The 17,820-nt window shown below is 37.4% G+C and overlaps 1 protein-coding gene across 1 annotated transcript in view; it reads right to left on the reverse strand.

The window, feature by feature from the left end:
- Positions 1 to 13,927, reverse strand: part of LOC120550662 (germ cell-specific gene 1-like protein) — a 28,323-nt gene extending 14,396 nt beyond the window's left edge. The window contains exons 1-3 of the mRNA XM_039787309.1: positions 13,490 to 13,927; positions 12,377 to 12,424; positions 9,182 to 9,334 (exon numbers count right to left, since the gene is read on the reverse strand). Of these exons, the coding sequence (XP_039643243.1) occupies positions 9,182 to 9,334; positions 12,377 to 12,424; positions 13,490 to 13,790 (502 nt within the window). The 5' untranslated portion in view covers positions 13,791 to 13,927. The remainder of the gene's footprint in view (positions 1 to 9,181; positions 9,335 to 12,376; positions 12,425 to 13,489) is intronic.
- Between the last annotated feature and the right edge of the window lie 3,893 nt (positions 13,928 to 17,820).

The raw sequence follows: 17,820 nt of genomic DNA on the forward strand, positions 1-17,820 counted from the left end.
TTTGTATGTTCTGTATGTTCTGTATGTTAAAAAATATAAAAATAATAAAAAATTTATCTAGAAAAACCCCACAAAAAAACGGTCAAATAGCAGCAATAAAAACCGTAAAATCCAAAATAGTATATAACTGTTGAACCAAACCATTATGTCACAGGCATGTATTTACCCTAAAATAAACGGTACTATTCCGTCTAAAGTACAGATTATGATGTTTACATTTAAATATAAATATAAAAAAGTAAAAAAAAAAAAAGTCCTTTATTATGTCCTTTGTATTCCATTGTAGTTAAATTAATAAACACATTTTCTTTTAGAAATAAGAACAAACAAATATCACTTTAAAAGTAAAGATGTGCAAGCATGGTGCAAACCACAGCCATCGTGGTATCGTTTAAGCTCATTAAACAGAACAGTAGAGAATGACAGACTCGTTGTCATTCGTCAGTTTGCATGGCACCATTTCTGCCATTTTGTGTTTCTCTTCCTAACGTTACAGCGAGCAGCCACCACAACGACTCCTGAGGAAAATTTCTTCTTGAGGAAAAAGAGAAACTCTGCAGAGTTTGTTCCAGTCTGAAGGTTTGTTAACATTTTTTTTTATATCTAACATCTTTATTTCAACTAACGTAAAAATGTTACAGCTCTCTTCTGTAGTTTTGTGTTATTAAGGTGAAGTTGGTGCAGTTAACTTGGCCATGTTGAAAGTTAAGAGTTTAGCTAAATTTATAGTGTCGAAAGTTAGCTACATTAAGAAAATGTTTAACGTTAACGTTAGCTGTAATTTCCAATAGGGTCTGGCTGCAGACCTCCTCTGTGGGGATCCAGGCAATCTGGGGCTTATCTCATTTGTCAGGACGGAAATTACGTAACAGGAAATACGTAATTCAGTTTCTCCTCCGAAAATGTTTTTGCCTTCACTTCCGCGCTACATTTCAAAACATTGGACGAAGTGGATGTGGAACTGTGAAATGTGCTGTTCAATTTTTTTGTTGAGATGGAATAGGTGCATCGGCGTCAGTCTGCTCCCATCTCATGCCCTTCCGTTTCATGCCTGGGCATTTCCAACGGTAAATTCAGAGGTTCAAAGATATGAAATTGGGTTTAAGTTAGGGGTTAAGTTAGTGAGCATGTTACAATTAATTGAAAACCGTTTAAAGGTCCAATATGTAATATTTGTACTGTAATAAATCCAAAAATGACACCAATGCCTCATCAGATATTAAGGAAACATGATAAACTGAAATACTATCTTTTCTGACAACAATGCTAATGTCAGTATTTTTTCTTTTTGTTTTATGTTTATGTTTTGTGTTGTTATCAACTGCCCAGTTTGACAGCCAGGCCGGGTTGCCAGATAGACCTGTAAAAACGTAAACCCAGCGCCCTACAGCTGTAACGGTAGTACAGCCATGAAAGCAGCACACAAACGAACAGGATCAACGGAGATAGATTCTACCCGACCTAAAAAAAAGAAAACAGCATGTTTCTAACAGTTGCGTGACATCCCCCTGGTAAATATTGAAAATGTATTTGAAAGATGGAGACAGCTTAGATCCCAAAAGGACGCAGAATTGGCTTATTTCCTCCTGAACAGGTAAGCATAGCTTCAGGCTAATTTGTCACAGCCACTAGGGACGGGCATTTTATGTCATTTCAACATTTGTGTACTCACATTGAATTATATAGCTAGAGTACTCGCAAAAACAATTGAGACATAGCCAGTAAAGTGATCCCGACTGGTCCTGGCTAACGCCGCCAGGCTAACCCTGTTAACTGCTAACGTTACCGGGAGGACCAGGCAAGCGGGCCATGGCTGTTTACAACATGTAGTTCAGCGGCTGGAGCCGACAACGGTGAGTTATTTTAAGCCACGAGAGGGGGGCTGTAAATCGGGAAGAGAGGACTGTGAGTTTGCAGTGTGTTTAGCGATTGTTGCCATAATTCTAAGCCAATGAAGTGTGTTCCGTCGGCAAGGTAGTGGTATTTTTAGCGTTTCGTATTGTAATTCTAAGCCAAGGAAGTGTGCCTGACTGGCGTGTGGAGAGGACGGTGAGGTTGTTGTGTTTTTAGCGGTTCATACTGTAATTTTAAGCCGAAAAAGTGTGTCTGTCAGTTGGTTACAGAGCTCCGTGTGAGCACGTGCTTTTATGACTGTCAATATAGCCAGTATCTAACGTTAGCTACTCCGCTCATTGACATATATAAAAGACTCCGTTGTGCTGTGGAGTAATGTCTGGCTATGTGAGACTAGCATCTAACGTTAGCTACTCTGCTATGCTGTGGAGTAATGTCTGGCTATGTGAGACTAGCATCTAACGTTAGCTACTCTGCTGTGCTGTGAAGTAATGTCTGGCTATGTGAGAAAAGCGTCTAGCAACATTGTTGTGAATGCTGCGGTCTCAGCCTGGCAACCCCCGTGAACTTCGAGTCTGGGCAGGAGGGGGCGGGGGAAACGACTCTCCAGTATTTTGAATTGGTAGTGCAGTAACTATTTTAACCGCTAGCTGCCAGTATTACATACAATATTACATATTACACCTTTAACGATTTGTATTCTTAAATTAACGATTTTAGCCATACAAGCCTATAGTTGGCAGATTTGTACATCTTAATGTTGTAATCTCTGATGTTAACATATATTGTTTGTTTGATGAAACCTGCGATGACTTGAAAATTATATTTTTAATGCTTTTTGCAAATTCATAAGAGTACAAAAAAGGACAAATATAACATAAAAACGTATGCCAGGTGAAAACATAGCTCAACAATGAAGCCACCCACATGTAATACTGAAAATAATACAAATTTACAAGTATACAATATGAGACCACAGAAGAGTACAATAAAAAAGGTTTCCATGCCTCTCATTTGAAGGGGATCTGATATTAATAAGAGGAGGTTAGCATTCGGGGATGGGAGGTAAACCTGCTCTGGTCAGGGTTCCTGCGGGTCCTTAAAAAGTCTTAAAATGTCTGAAATTAAATTTCGTGAAATTAAGGTCATAAAATGTCTTAAATTTACTGTAAATTTGCTGTAGGTATTAAATTTGCTGACCGTGTTTTTAAGATGATGGGGTAATTTGTCTACCGTAAATCATCTTATGTTTTTTGTGTTACCTCACCTTGTAGCCATTTGTAGTCTTTTAGAGATGAGAAATTGCAGCATTTTCAGGTTTTTATGTAACGTTAGCTAGCTAGTGACAGTGGACGAGAATAGGTTTCAGGGGTGGTTGGAGGCGGCAGGAAACAACGATTAGAGTGTTAGCCCTTGAATCCCAAATGACCTTGCTAAAACAAATGGTATACAGTGGCGGTTAATGCCTGCGTTGTTTCAACGAAGCAGAACAAAAATTTCAGACTCCCTAGCTGCTTCTCAACTGGCGGCTTCGAGTGGTTTTGTATCGTTGCCAGAAACTCAAAGGGCAGAGGTGATGTGGGTTCTTCAAACGGTAAGCCAACATAATTATACTGTTAACGTTACTAACAAAATAAAAGTTAGCTTTGTCGAGATCGTGGGATTTCCCAAACCGAATAAATAGCGCACATATTTACACAATACTGCTTTGCTACCCCTTTGTGGTGTAACTAAGATATCTGCAGACTTTTGCTAACCTGCACGCCGCTATATGAATTGGGAAATTCTGAAATTCATATATATATATCCCCGTTTAGCTTAGTAGCCATACGATTGAAACCGTTGCCTCCATTCTGGCCACTTCTCCGGCCGCGTAAAGTCCATCGGTTCAGGGGGGTTGAATTAAGTTAAGTCCACGTTCTGACACCATGTACAAGTTTCTACTTGCGGAATGAATGCTCTGTGACAAGTTTATACAACTCGAGAGGCTTCTAATTTTTATTTGTCTCCTGACATGTGAACAGTATGGGCCGTAGCATGCAGCATTACATCCTAGGACATTTTCCCGACTGCCTTAAGCAATGTGTATCACGCCCCCTTGTGGCAGCCTCATCACTATGCGAGTAACCTTACGCATGACAGTATTCATGTTTCCTAATTTAGCTCATTAAAAGCTAGAATTAACGTTACTACCACTGTATTTTCATTAGGGAAAGATTAGGCTTTAATGTGTTTAAGACCCATAAGGCTGGCCTGGAACACAACACACATAACAATTTGGAAAGATTTTGAGATCCATTTTGCAAAGGGGCAATTGATAAAAATGAGATGACACTAGCTGAGAGAAACAGGTGGTGTGAAAAGTGCCTTTTGATGGTGAAGAATACTGTACTCACTGACACCTTGACTTTCTTCACAATTTCTCTATAGGAAAGACCAACATTCTTCAGTGTTATGATGGTCTGTCTCTCTTCCATTGTTAATTGCCTTTTTCCTGCCATTTTTATAGCAACACACTACTTTCTGCAGTACAATACTGTTCAAATATTGCTCACGAGGGTATAGTACCACAGTGTGTTCCAACAATACTTGTAAGTAATCCAGACAACTTGGAACACCTGTGGGAATTGGTAGCACCAACTTTCAAAGTTTGATCAACCTCCATTGCTGCAGAACAGCTTTACATTGTTTACCCATTTCTTGTTCCCTGAAAAAGGCCTTTTTGTAAAATACTGAAATGTACATTATTTTTCACCTTATTTTTTTTTTACCTCAGGCAGTTCACCACCTACCTTTGTACCATTTCAAGCTATTCATTGGACTTGAACTGCTAAAATTTCAATAAAAAACAAAAACAATTGGGGTGTTCTAAAACTTTTGACCAGTGGTGTATATATTTATTTAGAATATAAAAAATCTATATAAATATCAGGTCGAGAGATTAGACATTTTGTCAAGTTCCAGTGCCCTCCCCCTCTCCCTCTGCACCCCCTCGCAGAAGTGACCATACATGGGCACACGTCTGACAGTCTGACAGCACCTCCCAGCACCTATACCAGTTGTGTTTTTCTTGGCTTGTGTGAGGTGAGAACAGAAGACTAAGCTGCCAGTGTCTCGAGTTTACAGCGAATTAGCCAAAAGACAAAAACAAATATAGCTAACTTGTCTTGCTAACATGCATGAGCTACTAGCTAATGTAATAAGTTAGCTAAGGTTTAGCTAAGCCAATATATCATGGCCACACAGGCTAATGTACTATACTTAATGGAGACACTACAGGTAATACAGTAATATAATAATGTCATCACAATTGCCACATTGGTATGCAAATTATATGTTAACTAAAATCCACTCATTTGCATACATTTGACAAGGCACTGCAGGTAAATATGAATAACAAAATATCTAAAACATGTCACCGCAGAACTTCCCCACTTAATGATTTACATCAAGAGTCTTTTCCCCTGAAATGGTATGTTTAAATATGCAGATTAGCTTGTTTGGTTAATTTAGCAATAATCTACAGATGCAAACAGAGGGAGGGTAGTAGGCCTAAAACAAACACCATCTAAATGTATATTTTGGTTTTCCTTTCAATAGAGTAAAAGAAGACATGGAAGCAAAATGGGCCAAAATCTCAAAACTGACCACTACATGAAGAAAAGTGTCCTGCCTCAAACAGTAACTTTATAATTTGGATCATAGGCTCCTTATCTAATAACTAACCATTTTATTAGTTTGTTGTACGCTGATAGATCTTTACACAATACAGACAGCCCTCCATTAAATGTGAAAGGAGGGAATTGTAGGACACTGAAACTAAGTCCTTGTTACTGTGTGTGTGTGTGTGTGTGTGTGTGTGTGTGTGTGTGTTTGTGTGTGTGTGTGTGTGTGTCCCACATGCCAGTACAGCAGCAGGGGCGGGGAGTTGCTACATCCTTACTAGACGGCTCATTGATTGCAGGCCTCTGTATAGCAGCGGGGGCAGCTTCAAAATAACGACTAGTGACCCTTACCCTAGCAACTGTCTGGAGAAAAGAAAGACATTTCATGGTCTTTCTTGTGGCAGAGCAGTCAAAAGTTGAAAGTTTGTCAACCCTTATCCTTAAAAGGCTGGAGGAACTTAATATCTCCTTTGAGGACAGTCTTATGACAACGGTGCCAACATGAAGGGGAAGAACAGGTGTTCAGGCCCGACTGCTTTAACAAAATTCAAGAGCCTTTTGTGTACCATGTGTTGCCCACACTCGCAATCTGGTAGTAGCTGATGCTGCTAAGAGCTCACCAGATGCCACTATTTAACTAAATTATTTAAACTCTTCTCAGCCTCCTCACATAGATGGGTCATCCTCATGAAACATGTCAAAACACTGGGTTTTCTGATGCTAAGTAGATGCGAGGAGATGAATATCAAACAAAAGTGGCTGAAAAGCACCAGAAGGCACTTTGCTTATGAATCTCCAGATGAGCATATTGGTGAAACACATTTTTTCACATCACAGATGTGCGTCACCAAAAAAAAGTTAGTGGTAGTGGACACAGCTCTCTTTTTTAAAATTTGTATTTAAATTAAGAATGTTTTGATTTTAGAACCAAGGAAATGTAAATGACTTCTTAACTACTCTAACCCATGACGGGCAACCAGATGGCAAAGGACTTGCTTTAGAAATGTCCGCATTTACTATCAAAACAGATGACTAACATGCAACTCTTTACCTTCCTGTGACGATAACTGCATCACAGCAATACCAGCGGTGACGCGACCACAGCATTTTTATTTTTTTTTTTTACTTTTTGCTGCCAAAAGTTACAGGAGAACAGATGTCGTGTGATATGAAATATAATGAAAGCAATAATCATTGTGTAGTTATCCTCATCGACTGTCTTCTATCCTATATCAAGAGATTATAGAGAAGTTGCTTGTCACTTTAGCTTTGGATGGACAGTCCATTAAATAGGCTATATGGGGGATTTCTTTTGTGTGTCACATTATTATAAATTATTTCTAAAGGTAATGTTTAATATAATACATGGTAGGGAAGGCAAAGACATTTCTCCGTTCTAATCTGAGATGGACACATTAAAGGTTAAGCTGCAGTGTTAAAACTATACTGTCACAGCCCTACCTTCCTGCATGAGAAGCAGCTGAATGAAATTTACCCTCATTTTTGGGTTGCTCTGAGAATTTCTGCCACACTTCCTGTGAGAGTGGCTGCTGCTGAAAGGAGTTTCTCAAAACTAAAACTCATCAAAACCTACCTCAGCGCAACTATGGCACAAGAACGTCTGAGCTGACTTTCTGTCATAAGTCTCAATCATGTTGTCTCACAACAGCTGTCCTATGATGATGTCATATATGACTTTGCTGCAAGGCTTGTACTTTAGTTCATATGCAATCATCCACCTATTTTGTGTGGGGTGTTTTGTACTGTAAAGTGAACACAATCTGTAAGACAGGTTTCTATAATATGTTTTTGTGTGCAATACTCTTATTTAATTATATTTTAAATCTTGATTTCTGCACTTGTGTCCTATAAGTAGTTTGTTTGTAGAATTTTAAGTAATGAAGCTCAGCGCAAATTCTTTCAGGAAGACTTCTTAATGACTTCAATCACCGTCTCTCTCCCTAAAACTATTCAGCTATTAAGAGGTGTTCACTTTTCAGTAACCAACCAGAATTGGCCACGAAATTCATGATCCAATCACAGCATGACATCCTGCTTTAAATGTCTTCTCTCCTTGCTATCAGCTGTCTTTTCAGGCAAACGTGCAACCGTCCTACTCCCCTTCCACCTTCGGGCATTGTCAACCACTGCAACCTGAGTCCCTTTCTGGCAGACAGGTCCTTCGTTCAGTCTCCAGGTTCCCTCTCCACCATCACCAGTGTGTAGGCTCCATCGGGGAGAATATGTCTGGCTTCTCTACCCCTTTAAATATTTTTAATGATGGAGTCTAATCCCCAAAGACTCTGTACATTTCATATTATGCTTATTTACAATAAATATTTGCATATCTGCAACAAAGCCTCTCCTGATTGAAATAAGTTCCTATCATTTATTTTGTGTGCAATTATTTAATTTGATTGTATTTATAAATGTTTGTATTCCTGCAGTGGATTGTTTGATACGGTACTGTATATTCTGTTAAATTATTTATTTTGTATTTCTATTTATTTTATTTTTTTATTGTTTTTTTGTGTGTGAAAAACAACACCAAAAACATATTTATTTGGTTTTCTAGCTCTTGCTACTGTATTGTGTGAATAGTGAAATTAATTTAATATTAATATTAATGTGGCTTTTTCTTTTGCGGTATGCAAATGTTCCACCAAAAGAAGTTACTTCCCGAGGAGCTGCAAAGGTATCATCGCTGCATCCGGAAGTTTGCATTAGTTGTGATTGGTTTAAAGAAATCGAAACAACCCAGAGCGTTTTTTCTCCTATCCCAGAATGCATCTGTGGTGTAGCCAGAATTTACTCCACAGCGCTGTGGAGATAGGTCTAGCAATGGGAAACTATAACAATATAGGAATGAGCAGATTAGGAAAAGTCGGAAAATGACGGAATAATACTTTTTTTTATTACAACATTAACACTAAGTAGCTACAGTATTTAACCCTCTGGAGACCAGCAGGATAAAAATAAATATGTCATGTATTTAGATTTGTAGCTTCACAAGTTTTTATCATACAAGCGGAGCGAAAATATTGACAGAATCCTTATATTTTACACATTCTAAGGTGTCCAATGACAAATAATGTTATTTTTAAAATTACATAAATTACATTAAACATTAAACAACTTTTTAGATATTTACAGAGCAAGCAATTCTGTATTTTTGTAGGCTACCAAATGTTCTATACAGATTAATTGTAATCTTACTTTTACTTTCCTACAAAACTGAGCACTGATTCAACTATGTTACTGTCGGTACAATAATCTTTGGCTAAATAAAAAAACATTCTGATTAAAAGAATGAATAGTCAAAATAATGTAGTCATTGCCAATGTGGTTGGCAATGACTACAGTTCATGCATGCCCCTCAACTTGTTTCGAAAGCATTTTCTGAATACTAGACTATACAATAAAAAGACAAAGGGGAATTTGGCTCTCAAATGTCAGCCACATAGAGGCCCGAAGCCTGGACACACTTGTCCCACAAACATACAAAACAATTTGAATCCTCCTTTAATAAATTAAATGAATATTGAATGATATTTCTCACACTAAAAATGAGGAGATTATATGCTGCGGATTATCTGCGACCATCTAAATTCAACATTTTGTACTGTACTCAATTTGATGGCAAAGATTATGATTCTACTCACCTGAAAGCACAGTGAATATGGCAGCGAAGGCGTTAAGCTTGAGACCGTCAATGACATTGCCAAATTGACACACCTCTATGGACATGAGAATTCCTCCGGTGCCCAGCAGGAGGATGTACAGGCACTCTGCAATAATGCACAGCCACAGCACTCCTACGGAGAGAATTAATTATAGCAAAGGAATAGCAAAGAGGAAAAAGGGGTGGGGTGGACACAGTTGAGTGAATTATGGAGGGGGTGTAGTGATAGGAATTGAGAGAGGGGAGAGATGGGGGATGGGGAATTGAAAAAGAATATGGGTAAGTCAGGGCGAAGGGAGAGAATAGGGACTGAAAAAGAAGGATAAGGAGGAGAATGAGACAGGAAAGGTGAACCAGTGACCCTGTCACCCATATCATTAGCCTTCACAGTCGGAGAAAAGATATACAGTATCATCTAGCAAGGGACGTTCAACATCCTGAGCTCAGTTCCGTGCGTGAGGTAGGACAAAATATCAACAGACTTAAAAAAGGAAGCTGTGATGTAATTGCATATATCACCCAAGGGCAGGTAGTTATTGTGTGGTTAAATAATCACAAGGTGGATGAAAGTAATATTCCTGTTACCGAAAATATCTCAGTATGAATTATGAATAGAGTTACATTCTTCAGCTTAAAAGGTCTTTTTAGCTGCCCTAAATTGAATTCGACACAAATATTTCTTTGAATAAATTTATAGGAGGGTGTAGAGGGTTGAAGAGAATGTTATTAGAAGACATTAAAAGTGTTAAAACAGGCAGAAATTAAGTCCATTCCTTAAAACTATTTCTTCTCATTTTGCTTTGATATATCTAATATTTTAATAATATGATACCAGCATGTGGGAGAGCGGCATGGAGGTGAAATTGCAGCAAAAGAGACAGATGCTTTCAAGTGAATGTACAGTAGTTGTAAGTAAGCAGTAGTAATAATGCATTTGTTGGGGGACTATTTTCAGTGGTGGATTAATTCCGGATTATTCACGGCAGCAAGGTGGTGTTTGTGGGATTAATTTTTGAAGGAACATATCACCCAGCACAATAGTGTGGCTTATTATTATTGTTAGGCCTATTATAATTTTTTTACTTTTAGACTGGCATCATCAAGTCAAGATTTTAGTTTGTCCAATTCCTTGTTTTTTAACCCAATGCCCTCATAATTAATTGGATTCCTGTCAGCCTCTGCTTTTCCTTGTGTAATTTATTGAAAAATAATTAGAGCTGGGTATCGCCAATGATTTCCAGTATCAATTTAATTCAGATTTACAAGGCCCCGATTCGATTTATTCTGATTCGATTCAATATCAATTAGGTTAGGGAAATTTCAGTTGCAATACCAGTTTTATAAAAGGATATAAAATACATTATCAGAGAACTTATGCTGTAAATTGTACTAGCACGAAGCAACCTTCAAATATTTTTTAATAATGTACCAGGTTAAAAAATGTATCCCCAAAGATTTAGTTTACAGTACTTATATACTTATATATCCATGGTGAAAAGGCATATATTAAAAGTCAATAACCGATATCAGTACTTCAGTTCATCAGTTCAGTACATCACTTAAACAAAGTTAATAATAAAACTTATTATTTTAACCCAGCCCTATACATAATACATTAAAAAAAATAAGAAACCTATTTATTTCTCAAACAAAAAAAGGTTTTTGGACAAGAATAGAGCAATATGACACATAGGTACAAAATATATCAGGCTTCGGCTATACGCTTTTCAGTAGGATACATTCATTGTTGTTTCTTTTAATGTTTTTATTCTTGAAAATAAGAAAGAGATAGAATATTACCCAGCCTTAACCTTTAATGCAGCTACATATGTTGTAAGCTGACTTACAGAAATAACAACTTTTAAATTATTATACTACTTTGATCAACAAACTTCTGGCAACCTTGACTGCAGCTTCCATGTAGACTAAAAATGCCATTAGTGGGATGCATATGTCACTCGCTACTCATTGATTCGGGCAAAATGCCTCCCTAACAGAAAACAGCTAACATGAACACAGTTTTAGACTTGACTTATATATTGAAACAAAATGACAACTGTCTGATTATCTGGCTAAACAATGGGGAAAAGCAAATTTCTGGAGCTCCAGCCCCGAATGTTTTCTCAAAAGCCCCAAATCTTTGAGGGTTTAAAGTAGCTTTAACTTTCCCTTCAGTCTCTGTAACTGGACCAGCAAATCAATGGAGCAAAAGTTATATTACTGGGGAAATATTGCCATTCATTCTGTGAACTCTACTAAAAATATGTTTAACGATTTGTAATGCTGTTAATGCTAAATTCCTCCCCTACCTAGGTTATGTAACCTAAAATTAGTAACATCCGGCTATGTGCCTCACTTTAGGTAGCAGGAGCGGAAATTAGCCATCCTCAACATGTGTTGTGTTCTGGAAGTTGGAGAACAATTAGATAATTAGACAGATACCCATAAAAAATACTAGATGCATACAGGAAGATTCTTTTCCTTGGCGACAATCATGTTTTTTTCCAATGGATGTACAGATTTTTAGGGTTTCTACTATCAAATGGCTTGAAAAATAGTGCACATAGCCATTAAATGGAGCATGCCCCCAAACCACCCGCTAGGTTTGGGCTGAGCCCTAAATGTTTACAATATCTGGCTCCGCCCCTGCTTGATCATGTTTATTATCAATTATTTGTTTAAGGCATGGATACTATAAGCTAATGCCCCTTACAAACTTATAGTGAAATTAAAGTAACCAGCAGTAGAGCCTACTAATAAGGCTTAAAATGTAATGGATGCTTACAGATGAAAAGTGTGGCTCTTGGCGGCCGACAGATGGTCTACTGTCTGCTTGGTACGAGCATTGCCAGTATTTCATTACAGTGACAAAAAAATCTTAAATACCTTTTTTTTTTTTACTTCAGTCAAAATGGTCACCACAGCGCTAAGCATCTTACTTTGAGTGATCAGAACACAGCTCTTACGTTGTGTATATGCAAAGCAGTACAGTAAACTTTTTTCATTAGATTGGATGATTCTTGCTGCTTTTGAAGCTTGATTTTACAAATCTTGAAAAAAATAGTTATTATTCCAGGTTTCCTTTGCACCAGCACATGCTACTGAATTAGTGATGGACTAGGATGTATGAATTGTATGTGTGTCAGTGATACTATTTTAAAACATATATGCTTACCTCTTTCATTTGAAGGTGCAACATAAAGGAAACTTCTGCATTTCTCACCTGGAAAAGATTGATTAGACATTTAATTGACACTCAGTGACAGTATAACCACTACTGGAACATGCTGATAAGTGAGACAGGAACTTTATCTGCATTCCATCAATTTTCCAGATTGAGATAGAGATTCCACTTTGTGTGACACAGATAAACTGTGATGTAAAATTAAAAAACACCATTTGATCCAATCTGAGAAGGCATTTCCTTTGTGTGTTTGTGTAAAGACAAGCACTACCACTATCTCCAACATGTCCTAATCTCCTGCATCAAATTCAGCTTGTAGCAGTGTGCTGGTCAAAAATTCAGTGGGGTTTTACTGTCAACAGGACAAATGCGTGTGGAGACAGACACTATACTGGGAACACATTCCTAGATCCAGCATTGGGAAACCATGCAGCTCTCAGTGGGTTTATCTGGAACTAGACCATAAATCAGTTGAACAGTTTTCACACCCAACACTAAATGCTGTAGCTAAAAGAATAAAACATCAACTGTGGACATAATCAGCCTTTAAACCCCACTTTTTCCATGTTTTCCAGTGACATCAAAAAAGAGCTGATTCAATTAATCAACTGACAGGAAGTTAGTTAACCTCGTTTGATAAAGTTTTTTTAATCACACTTGCCAAACAATCTCTGGTGTCAATTTCTCAAATGTGGATTAGATGTTGATCAGACATGATATAGGCCTATATGTCAACTTGGATATTGTACTTTTTTGTTACTATTTTCTGACATTTTATGGACCTAACATCCTCATTCTCAGTTGACTAAAACCACCCTGCATCTAATATCCTTAGGAGGACCTTAATAATCTATTTTTGTATTCAAAGCTTATGACCAGGTGTGATTTAGTTTCTGATATTTTTAATGTAACTTTGAAATTAATTTTTCAGATATATCACGAAATCTAGTCTAACTTGTATGATGGAAGATATTATACTAGAAGCAGGACTTAGCTATTAGCTTTATTTTTATGGGTTACTGGATCGATGTGCTGACCACAGCCTGCGCGCCTCGCTGCGCTCCGGTCCCAACATCGGCCGGGTGCCTTTCTTTAAAAACGTACCGATCATGTTGACGTTCTGCTCGCAGGAGAACCAGATGCCGGTGTGAAACTTCCTCATCACATACTTATCTTCCCCGGTCTCCCAGATGTACTGCACCAGCCGCGTATCGTTGATGTTGGAGCTGTTGAACCTGATGCAGAACGACTGCTTGGTAGTCACCCGGCCCGTGCAGAACGGCTTGACCACTTTCCGCGTCCCGTCGCACCAGTAGCTGGTGGTGAGAGCCAACACTGCCAGTAGCAAAGCGAGGAAGTTAAACGTGAGAGCCAACGATGCTCTCCGGCGCCGGTCTAGCCCCATTACGGCGACCAGTTGAGTGAAGACCCCTAACTTAATCCCTCGCTTGAATGACGTCGTATTCTGACGATTTCTCCTCCTCAAATCTTCATAATCCGGTTATTCCCGTTATTATAACAGCGGCTAATTATCGTAGTGCGTCTGGCCCCTACAGTGTGCCTCTCACATCTGCTCCTTCCAGTGCAGCTGACTCATTTTGTCGGCTACCCCCATCTGATACACACACACACACACACACACACACACACACACACACACACACACACACACACACACACACACACACACACACACACACAACACATGTCCAGCCTTTTTTTTAAAAAAGGGTAAATATTTAATATTTACATGTATGCGTTTTCGCGTTTTTTTTTTAAAAAAAAAAAAAAGTTTAAAAATTATTTTTATTTTTTTGATGTATACCTTCAATAGTTCTGTGTCAATACTTCGATTTCCCCAGTTTCTGGGTATGTTGTAGAGCTTATTTAGACAGACGTTTCACACTTATTTTTTACCCCAAAATCACCAAAAATGTGGCAGTACAGTAAAGCGCAAAGAACTGAATGTCTGTCCAACGCGCCCGTCACAATAGGCGTACTTAGGGACCGTCGTAAAATTGCAACTGCACTAATTTTAACTTTTTTGTTTTACAACATAGACATCTCAAACCACTTCCATTAAAGAGAGGGAGAGCCATTAAACATTTCACACTTGTTAATTAGTAAAAATAAATAAATGTAAATAAAGATGTAGGCTAAGTTACCAATAAATATGGTAGTTTCAACAATTTTCTAATTAATGAATATATTGACATCAAACCACCTGTAATATGTCTCAGACATCTTATCACAACTTTCACAGCTATTGGTTTGTGAAAGGGTAGTTAGCAAATCCCATAGCATCCTCATCAGTGACCTATAGTCTATAAATGCATATTTAAAGCTTTTCAATTCATTGGCTTGCTCAATTTTTAATATAATCACATCAAACCACCTGTATTAGGTCTCAGACATCTTTTCACAACTTTCACAGTAGTTAGTTTGTGAAAAAGTCTTTAGCAAATCCCATAGAATCCTCATCAGTGACCTATAGTCTATGAATGCATATGTAAAGCTTTTCAATGCAATGGATTGCTCAATTTTGAATATAATCACATCAAACCACCTGTAATATGTCTCTGGCATCCTCTTACAAATTTCACAGCTGTTAGTTTGTGAAAAAGTAGTTATCAAATCCCGTAGCATCCTCATCAGTGACCTATAGTCTATATATGCATATTTAAAGCTTTTCAATGGCTTGCTCAATTTTGAATAAAATCACATCACACCACCTGCATTATGTCTCAGACATCTTTTCAAAACTTTCACAGCAGTTAGTTTGTGAAAAAGTCCTTAGCAAATCCCATATAATCCTCAATGCATATTTAAAGATTTTCAATTCATTGGCTTCCTCATTTTTTGATATAATCACATCAAACCACCTGTAATATGTCTCTGGCATCCTATCACAAATTTCACAGCTGTTAGTTTGTGAAAAGTCTTTAGCAAATCCCGTAGCATCCTGTTCAGTGACCTATTATTATATATAAAATGCATATTTGAAGGTCATCAATTCAATGGCTTGCTCATTTATGAATAGTTTGGCATCAAACCACCTGTAATATGTCTCAGACATCCTTTTACAAATTTCACAGCTGTAAGTTTGTGAAAGTCTTTATCAAAACCTTTAGCTTCCGCATAACTGACATGATGTCTATAACATGCATATATAAAGATTATTATTTTAATAGGTTTCTCATTTATGAATGTATTGACATCAAACCACTTGTAATATGTCTCAGACATTCTCCCACAACTTTCACAGCTGTTAGTTTGTGAAAAAGTATTTAGCAAATCCCCTAGCATCCTCATCGGTGACCTATAGTCTATAAAATGCATATTAAAAGATTATCAATTTAGTAGGTTGGTCCTTTTTGAATATATTCATATCAAAACACCTGTAATATGTCTCAGCCATCCGGTTATACATTTCACAGCTGTTATTTTGTGAAAAAGTCTTTAGCAAATGCCTTAGCATCCACATAACTGACCTATTGACTAGGCTATAAAATGCATATATAAAGGTTAGCAATTTAATAGGTTTCTCATTTCTGAATATATAGCCATCAAACCACCTGTAATATTTTTCAGAAATCTTTTTACAACTTTCACAGCTGTTAGTTTGTGGGGAAAAAAAACTTTGAAATACCTTATCAATATCCCTGATCTGTTGGCTATTTAATGCATATATAAAGGTTATTATTTCAACACATTTCTCATTTCTGATGGTGGTGGCGGGGCCGAATAGGGACGGGGGTTTCATTTCCTTGTTTTGGTGCCTGGAGCATCGATGTGTGGGGCGCTGCGTTGCCGTTGGCTGGTGGCTGGATTGGACACAGTGGTTGGGGTGCTGGCAGCTGTGGAGTGTGGCTGTGTTTTCCTGTGGGGGAATCTGGCACCGCGACATGGCAGTCTGCGCTGTTCAGTTTTTTGCTGAACACAGAATTTAATATTCTGATGCGACGTGGCCTGAGTACATAAGGAGGCCCTCTAGCAAGGTAGACTTGTCTCAAAAGCACAACAGGTTAGCCTCTATGATGTGGTGTGCATTTTCTTTGTAAATATTTTTTACATAAGTCATTTTTGATAAATTGATAATCTTTAAACATTTTATGGACTATAGGTCACTGATGAGGATGCTAATGGATTTGCTAAAGACTTTTTCACAAACAACAAACAGTTGTGATAAGATGATGTCTGAGGCATTACAAGTTGTTTTTGATGTCAATATATTCAGAAATAAAATAAGTATGTTAATAACCTTTAAATATATTTTAAATAGCCAACGAACAGGTATATTTATAATGTATTTTAAAGTTTTTTTCCCCACAACCTAACAGCTGTGAAAGTTGTGATAGTATGAAATATTCTAGGTCGTTTGATGTGATTTCAGTGATGTAATTATATTCATAAATGGAAGAAAGCCATGAAATGAAAAGTTTAAATATGCAGTTGAGGATTCTGCTTTGCTAAATACTTTTTGCAAACCAAAAGTTGTGAAATTTGTAGATGAGAATGTCAGAGACATATTACAGGTGGTTTGATGTGATTATATTCAAAAATGAGGAAGCCAATGAATTGAAAATCTTTAAATATGCATTGAGGATGCTACGGGATTTGCTAAGTACTTTTTCACAAACTAACAGCTGTGAAATTTGTGATAAAATGTCTGAGAAATATTACAGGAGGTTTGATGTGATTTTATTCAAAATTGAGCAAGTCATTGCATTGAAAAGCTTTAAATATGCATTTATAGACTATAGGTCACTGATGAGGATGCTATGGGATTTGCTAAAGACCTTTTCACAAACTAACTGCTGTGAAAGTTCTGGGGGGATGCCTGAGACATATTACAGGTGGTTTGATGTGATTATAGTAAAAAATGAGCAAGCCAATGAATTGAAAAGCTTTAAATATGCATTCATAGACTATAGGTCACTGATGAGGATTCTATGGGATTTGCCAAAGACTTTTTCACAAACTAACAGCTGTGAAAGTTCTGGGAGGATGCCTGAAACATATTACAGGTGGTTTGATGTGATTATAGTAAAAAAATGAGCGAGCCAATGAATTGAAAAGCTTTAAATATGCATTTATATACTATAGGTCACTGATAAGGATGCTATGGGATTTGCTAAGGACTTTTTCACAAACTAACAGCTGTGAAATTTGTGAGAGGATGCCAGAGACATATTCCAGGTGGTTTGATGTGATTATATTCAAAAATGAGGAAGCCATTGAATTGAAAAGCTTTAAATATGCATTTTAAATGCTACAGGATTTGCTAAAGACTTTTTCACAAACTAACAGCTGTGAAAGTTCTGGGAGGATGCCTGAAACATATTACAGGTGGTTTGATGTGATTATATTCAAAAATGAGGAAGCCATTGAATTGAAAAGCTTTAAATATGCATTGAGGATGCTATAGAATTTGC

The sequence above is a fragment of the Perca fluviatilis genome, chromosome 21, assembly GCF_010015445.1.
Source record: "Perca fluviatilis chromosome 21, GENO_Pfluv_1.0, whole genome shotgun sequence".
NCBI classification, from domain to species: domain Eukaryota; kingdom Metazoa; phylum Chordata; class Actinopteri; order Perciformes; family Percidae; genus Perca; species Perca fluviatilis.